This window comes from Erythrolamprus reginae, chromosome 2 (assembly GCF_031021105.1).
Source record: "Erythrolamprus reginae isolate rEryReg1 chromosome 2, rEryReg1.hap1, whole genome shotgun sequence".
Classification (NCBI taxonomy): Eukaryota; Metazoa; Chordata; class Lepidosauria; order Squamata; family Dipsadidae; genus Erythrolamprus; species Erythrolamprus reginae.
The window spans coordinates 352796751-352811326 of record NC_091951.1 but is presented as its reverse complement, the minus strand read 5'-3'; the positions used below and the strand labels follow the sequence as shown (position 1 = coordinate 352811326).

Sequence of the window (14576 nt, the reverse complement as noted above, 5' to 3'; positions counted from 1 at the left end):
TAATGGAACCCATGGCAAAACACTCGGGTTTATATTAGCACCTGGAATGGAATGTCCGCTAGTACCGGGACTTGCATTGCTGAGGGAATGGAACACTAAGGAAAATGGGAAGAGTGAGACCATGACTTTCGCTGATGAATAAGAAAACCTGGAAGGTGGTGGGGGCAGTGAGATGACAGTGCCTGGCTAGATGCCAACCAGGGCATCCCAAAAGAGTATAGGGATCTAGCCAAGGTTTTGAGCGAGGAAGGCTCTGATGAACTCCCCCCACATTTGCAACATCGTTTTGAAGATCCACTGGTTGTAAGATCCTGCCTCCCACAGGGTGCTTAGACCTGTCCCATGGGGTGCTTAGATCTGGCCCACGACATGCTTAGACCTGACCTGTGGAGTGCTTAGGCCTGGCCCACGGGGTGCTGAGACCTGGCCCACAGCATGGTCAGATCTGGCCCGTGGAGTGCTTAGGCCTGGCCCGTTGAATGCTTAGGCCTGGTACCCAGAGTGCTTAGACCTGGCCAACTGGGTGCTCAGACCTGGCCCATGGGGTGCTTAGACTCAGCTGAGCCGGACGTGGACCACCACCTACCACAGCTCCCTTCCCTAAACGCTGGGCCTCCATCCACCTAAGGTGAGCGTAGATGCCCACGTGAACCAGCCGAGACCCACCAAGCAGACCCACCTCTTCTGAGACCCAACTCTTCATGAAGTAAAAAGCTTCCGCTCTCTGCAAACGCCTTTCTGTACCGAATAAAAAGAACGTCGGCTTCTACCTTTTGACAGTGGCCTGGGGGGCGCAATGGTTAGTGTAGTGCTGCAAGCTACTTCTGCCGATCACCAGCTGCCAGAGGTTTGGCAGATCGAATCTCAGTAGGCTCAAGGTTGACTCAGCCTTCCGTCCTTCTCAGGTAAAATGAAGACCCAGATTGTTGGGGGCAAGAGGCTGACTCTCTGTAAACCGCTTAGAGAGGGCTGTAAAGCACTGGGAAGCGGTATGCAAGTCTAAATAATTGCCAAATAAATCCAATAAATAAATAATGAATAAATGTTATTGCTGTGTTGCCCCTTAGAGCTGCTGCTGAGTTGGATAGTCTTCATGAGGGTCAGTTAACCAAACCGCCCACCGAATCTGGTTGGAAAACAGAGACCACAAACGTTGATATGCTTAGAACTTTTATTAGAGGAGGGTCTGGGCTAAAAAATAAGTGAAATTTCTGAAACCTTCATTAAGGTGAAGGGAAGTTTTCTTCCAACCCAAACCCTTCAGTCTTGGTGCCCCTCTCAAGAGGGGAGGAAGAACGTGACCACGGGAGGCAGGGGGCACAGAGGCCCCCCTGCCCAAGGAGAAGGGAGCTCAGGATGGGCAGACACCCGCTGGGGAGACGCTGACTGGCTACGCACTGGCTACCAAAAGCAAAAACCGGAACACGGGAGGGGTAGGGAGATCTAAATAACCCTTAGCTTATTTCTTAAATTGTCCCAAGAAAAGTGCAACGTTGCAATTTATAACTAGGCTGCCCGTGACTGTTCACCCAACCTTCCGGCTGGCAGGAATGGGGACGAACGAAGCCGGGCCCTTCAGAAAACGCTAAAATTCTATTTAAACCCCCCCCCAAAAAAAGGAACAAGGAAGAGATTTTAAAAATTCCTGTTTGTCTCGCGTCTGTTGACTGCTTGCCTGAGCGAAGTAGTCATTTTTTTTAAGTCCGAAAAGGCTTCCGGGGTCCAATATATATATTTATATATATATATTAAAAAGTGGCGTGCTCCTGTCGTTTGGACAAGCGCTAAAAGTCCTCCAAACTATACAAAACAGAGAGAGAGAGAAAGAGAGAAGGGGGGGGGGAGCCAGTCTGCTTAGCTCTGCCCCCTATCGGGAAGAAAAATTTAAAAAAAGAATCTTCGGAAACATGCAGGAACCACGTTAGGCCTCTACTGCCCTTTACAAATACATACATAAATATTTTACACAAAACAGCCGATCGGGAAGAGTCACAAACGAGGGGAGTGGCTGCCAATTCTTCCCACGGGGTGTCTGGGCCGAGCTCGCCCAGGAAGTGGGGTGGGGGTTGGGGGTCGTGCGTCTCTTCCCTCCGCGGTCTCCGGTCTGAGCTTGAGAAGGACCGAGGCTACTCCGGACGGCCTCCCTTCCTTTCCTGTCTGCGCCAGAGCTTAGTTCGTCCAGTATGGGGATGTCCCGTAGGTGGTTTTGGTAGCCTGAGGTTTCTGCTGCAGGGCACTTGGTTGGTTGCGTTGGGCAGATCCGCCCTATGGAGAAACGGAAGGGGGGAAGTTTTGGTTATTATTTAATTTAAGACAGCAGCCAGGCCTTCTGGGCACTCGAGGATAGAATGGAACTGGAAAAGGGGCAAAAAAGGGGCAACAAGAACGATCAAGGAAATGGAGCCCCTCCCTTAGGAAACCAGGTTGCAAGGCCTTGGTCTCTTCAGCCTTGAAAGACGCCGTTTAAGGGGGGACTTGATCGAAGGGTATGAAATCATATATGGGATAGAAAAGGTGGATAGAGAAAAATCCGTTTCTCTATCACACAATACTAGGACGAGGGCCCCTCCCTAAAGCTCACAGGTGAGAAAGTGAGGACAAAACAAGGGAAATATTTCTTCCCCCAGAGGGTCCTTGGTTGATGGGATTCCCTTGCAGAAGAGGTCGTGACAGCTGTCAGCCTGGATAGATTCAAGGCAGGATTAGACAGATTCATGGATGCCAAGTGTAGTGATTGACACAGATGTCCAAGTGCCACCTCTGTGTTGGTGGAGGCAGGCAGGGTTCCCTTGGGGACCATTTGTTGGGGGTCAAGGGAAAGGGAGGGTCTTGCCTTCTCTTTCTGCTCAAGATCCCCCTGGACAATTGGGGGGCCACTGTGAGACACAGAATGCTGGACTCGATGGGCTTTGGCCCCATTCAGCAGGGCTCTTCTTAGGTTCTAAACATATGGTTCTTGTCCACTTACAAGATTCTTGACCCTATAATTGTCCAGAACTGCAGCAAGGTTTGTTGGAACCACAGGCAAAAAACCCTTCACAGGCTCTTTCGTTGGCTTTTTGCAAAGGAAACTTCCCAACTTCCCCCCTTTCCCTTCTGTCCTCCAGACTATACAGATTGAGTTCATGAAGTCTTTCCTGATACGTTTTATGCTTCAGACCTTCCACCATTTTTGTAGCCCGTCTTTGGACCCGTTCAATTTTGTCCATATCTTTTTGTAGGTGAGGTCTCCAGAACTGAACACAGTATTATTCCAAATGGGGTCTCACCAGCGCTCTATACAGTGGGATCACAATCTCCCTCTTCCTCCTTGTTATACCTCTAGCTATGCAGCCAAGCATCCTACTTGCTTTCCCTACCGCCTGACTGCACTGTTCACACATTTTGAGACTGTCAGAAATCACTACCCCTAAATCCTTTTCTTTTGAAGTATTTGCTAACACAGAATAGGCGTTGATTGCTTACCTGAACGCCTCTTCTCGTACGGTGAGCGGGTACAGCAGTCACATGGGTTGCTCATGTCCAATCCGGTGGAACTGAGCCTAGTGTTAAAAAAGCTTGCCGGATCCGCCCCTTCCCCAGAATTCGCGAATCCATAGACTAGGCTCAGCTGTGAAGCTCTGTAGTGTTCAACTCTCATTGTTAGAGGAAGAAAGGTTATAGGAAGGTAAAGAAGACACATACAAGGGCGGGAAGTGACTGCTGTACCCGCTCACCGTACGAGAAGAGGCGTTCAGGTAAGCAATCAACGCCTATTCTCCGTACTGAAGGAGCGGGTCCAGCAGTCACATGGGACATACCCAATAGATGGTCCCTAGGGTGGGATTAGATTGCTATCGTGAGAGATAACGGATTGGAGTACCCTTCTGCCGAAGGCAGCGTCCGCTGAAGCGTAAGAATCAATCTTGTAGTGCCTGATGAAGGAATTTGGCGAGGCCCAAGTGGCTGCTTTGCAGACCTCCTCCAACGGGGCTTGAGTCGCCCAAGCGGCCGAGGTGGCTGCGCTCCTGGTTGAATGCGCTGTGATGTTCCTTGGAACTGAGAGGGAGGCCGACTCATAAGCCTTAGATATAGTCCCTCTGATCCAACGGCCTATTACTGTTGAAGACACTTTGGCACCCATGACTCTGGGGTGATAGGCTATAAAAAGTGCTTCTGACCTCCGAAAGGGTCCTGTGCGTTGGATATAGATTCTCAGCGCTCTAATGAGATCCAGGGTGTGCCATCTAATTGCCAAGGGATGGTCTCGTTGGAGGCAGAAGGAAGGTAGGACAATATCCTGAGTTCTGTGGAACATGGAACTGACCTTGGGTAAGAAGGTGGGGTCCAGTCGCAAGACTACCTTGTCCTGATGAAATTGACAAAGGTCCTGCCTGATTGAGAGGGCAGCCAGCTCCGAAATGCGTCGGGCAGAGGTAATAGCCACCAGGAATGCTACCTTAAAGGATAGGTACCTGAGGGACGCCGATTTTAGGGGTTCGTATGGAGCCTGCGTGAGGGAATGGAGAACCCGTGGCAAATCCCAGGATGGATATCTGTGGACCTTGGAAGGTCTGAGGTTGGCTATGCCCTTGAGGAATTCCTGAACTTCTGGGAAGGATCGGAGAGGCTGTCTGCGGGGGCCCCCTAGGACAGAGGAAATGGCCGCCAGATGACGCCGGAGAGTGCTGGTGGAAAGACCTTTATGGAAACCTTGCATAAGGAAGGAAATGATTCTGTGTATGGGAATGCACAGGGGAGAAAGGCCTTCCTGTAGACACCACTGGTGAAACTTGGACCATGTGTGGTCGTAGATTCGATTGGTCGAACCTCTTCTGGCCTTTAAAATGACCTCCACTGTATCGGGGTCGTGACCACGCAGTTCTAAGTCTCTCCTGATAACAGCCAGGCGGTGAGGTGGAACCACTCTGGGTCTGGATGGAATGAGGCCCCCTGCCGCAGCATATCCCCCGAAACGGGGAGTCGCCAAGGGTCCTGGACGGACAACTGTTGGAGATCCGCGAACCAGGGCCGGCGGGGCCAATGAGGGGCGATTAAGATTACTCGGGCCCTCTCGGTGAGGACCTTGTGAATCACGTCCGGGAGAATTGGAATTGGAGGGAATGCGTAAAGTAGGCCTGGAGGCCATGGGCTCCGGAGGGCATTGATTGCTTCCGCTCCCGGGAATGGAAATCTGGAAAAGAAGCGAGGTAGTTGGGCGTTCGCATTGGTCGCGAAGAGATCCAGGATTGGTAGGCCGAATCTGAGGCTGATTTGATGGAACAGGTCTTGATGGAGATTCCACTCTCCTGGGTCTATCGTTGCCCGAGATAGCCAATCCGCCTGGACGTTGAGGCTCCCCGAGATGTGGTCGGCTAGGAGCGACCGAAGATGTTTTTCCGCCCAAAGCCCTAACTTGAGGGCCTCCCTCATGAGGGCCTTGGATCTCGTGCCCCCCTGTCTGCAGATATGGCTTTTTGTGGCAATGTTGTCGGTGAGAATGAGAACGTGCCGGTTGGGGATGCGAGGAGAGAAATGCTTCAGAGCCAGGGAAACGGCTCTTAACTCTAGCCAATTGATTGGCTTGGAAGCTTCCTCCGGGGACCACGTGCCCTGGGCTATCATCCCCTGGGCGTGGGCGCCCCATCCCGATAGACTGGCATCTGTGGTGATGACAAATTGATCCGGGCACCTGAACGGGGATCCTTTGTCCATGGCCGGAGACTTCCACCACTTGAAGGATCTGCGCACAATTGGTGGGATGACAATGCGACGATTTGAGTTGCTGTGCCCCGATCTCTGAAAGGGTAATAGGAGCCACTGTAGTTCCCTAGCATGAAGGCGAGCCCAGGGAATGATGCCTATGCATGACACCATCTTCCCCAAAAGGGAAGACAGGGTTACTATGGATACTGAAGGTTTAGATAAAATGCAAGAAATTAACTCCCCTATACTGAATTTTCTCTCGGGAGAGAGAAAGACCTGGGAGGATTCTGAATTAATAATGGATCCCAGGTGTAGGATGGATGTGGAAGGTTGGAGATGACTTTTATCAAAGTTGATGGAAAATCCATGGTCCTGAAGGACTGACATAGTGACAGAAAGGTCTGTTTTCACTTTCTCTAGGGAGTTCCCATGAATCAAAATATCATCAAGATAACATAAAATGTGAATGGGAGACGCCCGGATATAGGCCGCCAGAGACCCCAAGAGCTTTGTAAAGACCCGAGGGGCCGAGGAAAGGCCAAATGGCATCGCCCTATACTGGAAATGCCTGCCTTGAAAGGAGAAACGTAAAAATTTTCTGTGGCATTTGGCTATAGGAATGTGGAGGTAGGCCTCAGTGAGGTCTAAAGAGACCATGAAATCTCCCGTGTGGATGGCGGCCAAAATAGAAGACAAGGAGTGCATCTTAAACTTCCTATATTTGATGAATAGGTTCAGCTTCTTTAAATCCAAAATGGCTCTCCAACCTCCGGAGGATTTTGTAACCATAAATAGGATGGAGTAAAAACCTAGACCCTTCTGACCGGAGGGAACCGGTTGAATGGCTCTGATGGACAATAGATGGGAAATGGCCTCCTCCATACGGTTACAATCTGAGGAGGACCTGGGAGAAAGGCAGGAAATAAAACGTTTAGGGGGGGGAGAAATAAATTCTAAAAGAAGGCCTGTTTGAACAGTGTCAATGACCCAGGGGTCCTTGGAGGTGAGACGCCAATTAGAGGCGAAATGGGCTAGGCGACCTCCTATGGGAATTGAGGAAAAATTACCATCTAGGTTTCTTTGAAGCCCTGTTAGAGGACGCTCCCCTTTGGAAGCGAAAACCTCTACCCCTGGAGTTCCTACCTTGGGAACGAAAGCGGGGGGAATACTGACCTGGAGATCTCTGATAGGAAGCCGCTTGATCTTGCTGACGCCCTGGGCGACGAAAGGACTGCGTTTTGGTAGCCTTTTTGGTGGTTGGACCCAAAACTTTCTTCTTGTCCGTGGTTTCCGTGAGGAGTGGATCCAGAAGATCACCGAAAAGAAGGTCGCGTTTTAAGGGACCCTGGGATAACTGCCACTTTTGGCGAACTCCCGCTTGCCAAGGGCGAATCCATAGGAGTCTTCTTGCCGTTGTAGAAGCTGCAATAGACTTAGCAGAAAATCTAGTAGATTGTAAAGTGGCATCAGCCACGTACTGAGCAGCTGCAAAGACCTTGTTGAAGTGTTGTTGACCTCTCAAGTCATCGGGAGGAATATGCTGTTGAAGTTGGCGAAGCCACAGAAGCATGGCTCTGGAGAAAAAGGAAGCCGCTGCAGAACTTTTAATGGCCCAGGAATCTGCGGTGAATCCTCTTTTGAGCATTTGTTCAATCCGCTTGTCCTCTGGGCGGAGGACTTCCTCTGCTTCGCCTGGCACAGCAGCCGCCGAGTGAAGGATCTTGACAGGTTCATCCGGTTTAGGAAAGGATAGGAGCTCCTCATAGGAAGAGGAAAGTTTGTACAATTTTCTGTCCTTGGTTGAGGGATTGAGCCCAGAGGCTGGGAAATCCCACTGCTTAAGTAAGGCATCTTTAAACAATTTAGGCATAGGAATTACCTCGTTATCCTCCTGTTCCTCTGTGAAGTAAGGTAAATTCTCCTCCGGGGGATCAGTGGATGTGGAGGCCTGTTTCTCCTGGGCCGCCAATCCCGTAGGAATTCTAGCTTTGAGGAGGAGAGATTTGAACAATTGAGAAGGAAAAATAGTAATTGGAGAAGGAACCTTTATTTGGGATTCCTCATCATCTGAGAGGCCTTGAAAGGGATCCTCATCATCCTCCATATCCTCATATTCGTCCTGAGAGGAATCTGAATCATCCTGAATAGGAACTCTAACCGCTGGGGAAGAACCCAAGGGGCGGGAGGGACGAGAAGGTGGAGGAGGTAAGGGAAGCTCATTGATGGTAGAGAATTTTGCATCAATGGCCTTGGACAACACAGAAAAAATAGATTGGAATTCAGGAGGTAAACTAGAAATATCAGCAGGAATGGCAGAAGAATCCCTGAAGGCCTGGGAGGATCCTGGCTGGGGGGAATCTTCAATAATATCTGGTTCCTCTGGACCTATTCCCCATAGGTTAGGTTGGGGTCTGTCTAGGTTTGGCTCATCCAGAGATAACACAGGGACCCCAGAAGGAGGCAGACTAGAAGCCTCTGGGGGGTCTTGACTACTGAGTACTTGGGCCTGTACTTTCAAACGCTTTGATGATTTGTCATGGATTCTTTGTAGGGCTAGGTCCCTTCTCTTCTCAGCCCTGGTGACCTTGGTCGAGGGGCGGGCCCCTGAAGAAGAGGAAGACGAGGCCTGGGGGATACTAGTAATCTCATCGCCTGTAGGCCTGGCCTCTCTGGGACCTTTAGTTGTGCCTCTCTTGGGAAAAGTAGCCATAGTCTGACAATTAACAGAAGACCAGGCTGAGCCAAATAACTGAATAATTAGGGAGAAGAATTTCAAAGCCTTCCCAAGAGGAATGGATCCGCTCCGAGGCCTCGGAGCTGCTGAGACTTGAGGGCAATCTGGGCAAACCCAGAGTTCGTGTCCCCAAATACAGCGTGGCCAGCCTCCCTAAACTTTAATTAAAGTAACCAAGGCACTCTGGTTGGAGGCTTAGCCGGTGGAGAATTAAGCCTGAGCGTCCCAAAGCCCACTCCGGGATCCACGCGGTGGACTGAGGCCTACGCGGCTGGCAGGAGGCCAACACGAGAGGCCTAAATTTAAAAAGGGCGCGAAGGCCTTCGCGCCGAAAAATCGCTCCGTAATAGAATTCTTAAAGGGGAAGCGATCGACTAAGTCCAGGAGACTAGAGCAAGCGTCTCACTCCGCAGGAGGTATTTCTTAAGCCCTTTAACAACAATACTATAATAAATCAATGAATCAATACTTGCACCAAGACCTCCAGGCCAAAGGATTAAAAGAATCCACAAGCGGCAGCGGGGATCGTAAACGGCAAAACAGCCGGGGGAAAACGAAACCGCAACTTCTCCCAAGGAAAAAAGCCGAGCCACAAACGGCTGGCGCTATTAGTGCAAGTAAATAAATAAGGATAAACAATTCTTACTACTTTTGAAGAAAAAGATCGAAGGGAAGGTGTTAGAATGTTGAACGAGCTATCACAATACAACCGCAGGATATGCGAACTGAGCGAATTCTGGGGAAGGGGCGGATCCGGCAAGCTTTTTTAACACTAGGCTCAGTTCCACCGGATTGGACATGAGCAACCCATGTGACTGCTGGACCCGCTCCTTCAGTACGGAGAACTGCCAATGCAATACTCAGATTGAGGATTCCTTTTCCCCAAGTGCATTATTTTACATTTGGAAACATTAAACTGCAGTTTCCATTGCTTTGACCATTTATCTAGTAAAGCTAAATCATTTACCATATTACAGACGCCTCCAGGAATATCAACCCTATTGCACACTTTAGAGTCATCGGCAAATAGGCAAACCTTCCCTACCAAACCTTCCCCTATGTCACTCACAAACATATTAAAAAGAATAGGACCCAGAACAGACCCTTGTGGCACACCACTTGTAACCTGACTCTGCTCAGAATACTCGCCATTAACAACAACATGCACGGCAGTAACCAGAAGACTTGCCGGAAGTACATTTTCCAGTTCGTGGCAGTCTGTCCCACGAAGGACAAGAGAGCTGACAGCCTCTCACGCCCTCTAATTCCACCCCCGGATGTTGAAATCCCCCATTTGGACCAGAAAGAAAACCAGGGTTAGAAAAGTCCCCGACGACGGCCTACCGAGAGGCATCCGGCCACTCGCTCACCTGCCCATCCTGCTGAAGATGATGGTGCAGCACTTGGGAATGGGGCTGCTGGTGCGCAGGCAAGATGTGGAGGAAGGGGGCCGGAGCGTAGCCAGGAGCAGTTCCGGGGTTCAGGGGCCCCGTGGAGCTGAGGGCCGAGGGCAGGTTGAACGGGGGAGGGGTCCCAGTGTGGAATCCCTGCTTGTCAAAAGCCTGGAAAGAGGAGGAGAGACGGGAACAAAAACTGAAACAGGCCCCCTTGAAGAAGCCCACCTGGAGAGGCATCACCTGCAGTGGGGGATGAATCAACTATCTTTAGGAGGCCTGATGTTAGATTAGATTAAATTAGATTTATTGGATTTATATGCCGCCCCTCTCCGTAGACTCGGGGCGGCTCACAACAATGGTAAACAAAACATGGTAACAAATCTAATATTTCGCAATCTAAATTACAGTTTTAAGTTAAAACATCCAGAAGAGCCCCAATATATAGAAAACAAACACACAATCGAATCATACACAAAAACTACATGGGCAAGGGGGAGATGTCTCAATTCCCCCATGCCTAACGGCAGAGGCGGGTTTTAAGGAGTTTACGAAAGGCAAGGAGGGTGGGGGCAATCCTAATCTCTTAGGGGAGCTGGTTCCAGAGGGTCGGAGCCACCACAGAGAAGGCTCTTCCACTGGGTCTCGCCAGACGACATTGTTTAGTCGCCGGGACCCGGAGAAGGCCAACTCTGTGGGACCTAACCGGTCGGTGGGATTTGTGCAGCAGAAGGCGGTTTCGGAGATATTCTGGCCCGATACCATGAAGGGCTTTATAGGTGATGACCAACACTTTGAATTGTGACCGGAAACTGATCGGCAGCCAATGCAGACTGCGGAGTGTTGGAGTAACATGGGCATATTTGGGGAAGCCCATGATTGCTCTCGCAGCTGCATTCTGCACGATCTGAAGTTTCCGAACACTCTTCAAAGGTAGCCCCATGTAGAGAGCGTTGCAGTAGTCGAGCCTCGAGGTGATGAGGGCATGAGTGACTGTGAGCAGTGACTCCCGATCCAGATATGGTCGCAACTGGTGCACCAGGTGAACCTGGGCAAACATCCCCCTCGCCACAGCTGAAAGATGGTTCTCTAATGTGAGCTGTGGATCGAGGAGGACGCCCAAGTTGCGGACCCTCTCTGAGGGATGATATTCATGATGCAGTCACAAAGCCTTCTTTCGAGGGGTTCAAGGCCATCCTCTACCCACCCACCTGGGCGGAAGTGGAAGGAGGACTGGCCACGCTGGCACAATCTGAGTGGGCAACATGACAGCTTTGTGGGTGGGGGACAAGGGAGGTGAACTTTCAAGTGGGTGGGAAACTCAAGATTCAGGCTTCCCAGTGGAGGTGCCAGGATGGCTCCGGCAATAAATTGGAACTTTGGGGAGGGCTTTGATGCTGATTTAGGTTGGGTGCTACCTGGAACCTTGACCCTCGTCTGAAGGCCAGGAGGTGACTGAAGAGCTGGACAAAGGGACCCAACCCAAGAAGGGCCGGAGGGCTGGGTGGAAAAAAAGCCCCCTAGATAGACTAAATTCAAGGCTTTATACCAATATTTGTAGTGTGGGTTGTTGTAGGGACGTTTGTTGTGAAACAACAGACAGAGAGAATCAAGCTATTCTCCAAAGCACCACAAGGCAAGAGAAGAAGCAATGGGTGGAAACTAAATCAAGGATGAAATAACCTGGAACTAAGGAGAAATTAATTTCCTGGCAGTGAGAACAATTAATCAGTGGAACAGAAGTTGCCTCCAGAAGTTGTTGTTGCTCCATCACTGGAAGCTTTTAAGAAGAGACGCGATAACCATTTGTCTGAAATTTCCTGCCTAAACGGGGTTGGACTAGAAGACCTCCACGGTCCCTTCCAACTCTGTTATTCTAAATTCTAAATTTAACAGAGCAATAAAGAATCCTACCCAGGCCGGCCTCTACCTAGGTGACCTGGTCATAACATTTCCAGGGTAGGTCAGGACAGATCACGACCTGGTTATGAACCCTTACAGCTTATGAACCCATACAGTGGTTTTCAACCTTTCTAATGCCGCGACCCCTTAATACAGTTCCTCATGTTGCGGTGACCCCCAACCATAAGCCTAGCACCAATTCTCCCAACAGAGCTTGAAGCTGATTGGCAGGAAGTCAGAGGGACACCCGCACTGTAAACGCCTGATTAGTCGGATTGTAAGAACATGTTCCAAGGCGCCAGAATAGAAGCTTTAGTTTCTAACACCAGGGGGAATTAGACTTTTCCACCCAGGGTCTTAGGCGACCCCTGTGAAACGGTCGTTCGACCCCCAAGGGGGACCCGACCCCCAGGTGGAGAATCACTTTTTAAAGAGAATGAAATGGGATGTTGAAATGCCACCAGGACAGGCTGTGGTCCAAAATGGTGACGGCAACAATGCAAATAAAACGCAGGAGGGCTGCCATCTTGATGTTTGAGGTCACTCGTTGAGACCGTCCCTGATGCGGAAGCCGAACATGAAATCAATCCGGACACAAAGGTGCTGAACTCACCTGAGCTTTGTTGTAGACAGAGCCACTAATGTCAGGCACACCTGTGTTGCTTGAGTTCACAGAAACACCTGGGGACAAAGAGAGAGAGAGAGAGTTGGGTCAGCTATGCCAACAGCCACTGGGGCGAGTGTGGTGGACCTCCAGCACTTCAAAAAGTGATGGGTAACTACGTTCTTTGGACCTCAAGTGCTCTGAAATCCTCCAAGTGCTGCTTCCCTTCAAGTGGAAGAGCCACATGGGTCACGGAGTGCAAAAGTTGATGCTCCCTTCATGCCTTAAAAAAAACAAATTCCATTTTTCTTTGGAAAGAGAACAAACTGGAATTTTAAGTGTATTACTCCTGCAATTGTTACCCTGTCTTTTCCAGGCCATAGAGTGTTAAATCTAGACAAAATGATGGATGGATGGATGGATGGATGGATGGATGGATGGATGGATGGATGGATGGGTGGGTGGGTGGGTGGGTGGGTGGGTGGACTAACCAACAACCCACCACAATTTAAACATTCAAAGTGGGGCAGAAATCCAGTTTTAAAAACAATCATCATTCTCTCCACAGTAGTGGAAGTTTATATTATATTGCATTGCAATATATTACATTATTATATTCTGTTGTTTAATTTATTATCTATTATATTTTATTTGACTTAGGGGCCACCCAACAGCATAAAATTTATTAAAATTTCTTTTAATAGGAGGTTTTACATAGTTTATATTCGACTTCTTTTTCTTGCTCTGTATCTATTTGTATTTATATTTATATTATTATTGTAAGCCGCCCTGAGTCCTTCCGGATTGGGCGGCACAGGGTTCAAGTAAATAAGTAAGTAAGTAAATAAAAGCAAAATAACTCTCAAAATCACCTTCTTCTATATACAGTGCTACCTCTACTTAAGAATTTAATTCATTCTGTGACCAGGTTCTTAAGTAGAAACGTTCTTAAGTAGAAGCAATTTTCCCCATAGGAATCAATGTAAAAGCAAATAATGTGTGCAAACCCATTAGGAAAGAAATAAAAGCTCGGAATTTGGGGAGGAGAAGGAGGAGGAAGAAGAGGAGGAGGAGGAGAGTCGTTGCCGAAGGAAAAAGGTGAGGTGAGCGCCCCCTTTTGTCTTTCCGCGCCCAGACGCTCCGGGAGGCAACCTCGCGCCGGGTGTGTGGGAGGCAGCGCAAGGGGGTCACCACAGCAAAGTGGTTTATTCCCTCTCCAAGCGCCCAGAGAAAGGAAAATGCTTCGTTTGCTCTGGGCTGCCAAAGCCTCCATAAGCGCCACCAAAAGGCTCCTCTGGCAGCCCAGAAAAGCCCAAGACGGCTGGGATTAAAGGGGGAATGGCAGGAAACTGGCTGGGCCTTCATGCCGCTCTCACATTTCCTGGGAAATTTTTCTGGGCTTTGGTTCTTAAGTAGAAAATGGTTCTTAAGTAGAGGCAAAAAAATCTTGAGCATCTGGTTCTTATCTAGAAAAGTTCTTAAGTAGAGGCGTTCTTAGGCAGAGGTACAGGTGAAACCCGAAAAATTAGAATAGGGTACAAAAATTCATTTATTTCACTAAGGCAACTTAAAACTAATATATGAGAGAGATTCATTACATGCAAAGCAAGATAGTTCAAGCTGTGATTTGTCATAATTGTGATTATTTATTTATTTATTTATTTATTTATTAGATTGTTATGCTGCCCCTCTACGTAGACTCGGGGTGGCTAACAACAACAGCAAAACAGCATATGACAAATCTAATATTTAAAATAATTAAAAAACCCTTATTAAAAACCATAACATACACACAAACATATTATGGCTTACAGCTCCTGAAAATTACCTTTCCCTGGCCCACTGCCCGCTGACTTGCTTTGTGCTTGAGAGGCAGCGACGTAGGGCCCTTTGCTGTAGTCCCCAGCCGCCGTCCCCTGGCCGAGGTCATCATAACCTGAGGGTGGGGGAGGGGCAGGAGAAAGACCACTTTGAGGGTTGCTGTCACAACTGCAATTGTCCACCGAGCATCGCAGCCCGAAAGATTAGGAGCGTCCAAAATTTATTTATTTTGGATTGGATTTGTATGCCGCCCCTCTCTGTAGACTCGGAGTGGCTAACAACAATAATAATAAAATTTACATTCCTTGGGTGTAAAATGATAATAACTAGGATTTTCCTACCCATCTTGAAAATGCAACGTGGGACAGAAGTGAAAGTCTCGATTAAACGAAATACACAAAAAAGGGGGCAGGAGAAAAGCTTCACTAAAGGAAAA

The 14576-nt window shown here is 49.0% G+C and overlaps 1 protein-coding gene across 1 annotated transcript in view; it reads right to left on the bottom strand.

Annotated features, from left to right (window-relative positions):
• Nucleotides 1–1157: 1157 nt before the first annotated feature.
• The window catches only part of UBAP2 (ubiquitin associated protein 2), a 161619-nt gene continuing 148200 nt past the window's right edge, over nucleotides 1158–14576 (bottom strand). Inside the window, exons 24-27 of the mRNA XM_070736925.1 lie at nucleotides 14148–14255; nucleotides 12329–12396; nucleotides 9790–9981; nucleotides 1158–2265 (exon numbers count right to left, since the gene is read on the bottom strand). Coding sequence (XP_070593026.1) covers nucleotides 2170–2265; nucleotides 9790–9981; nucleotides 12329–12396; nucleotides 14148–14255 — 464 coding nt within the window. The 3' untranslated portion in view covers nucleotides 1158–2169. The remainder of the gene's footprint in view (nucleotides 2266–9789; nucleotides 9982–12328; nucleotides 12397–14147; nucleotides 14256–14576) is intronic.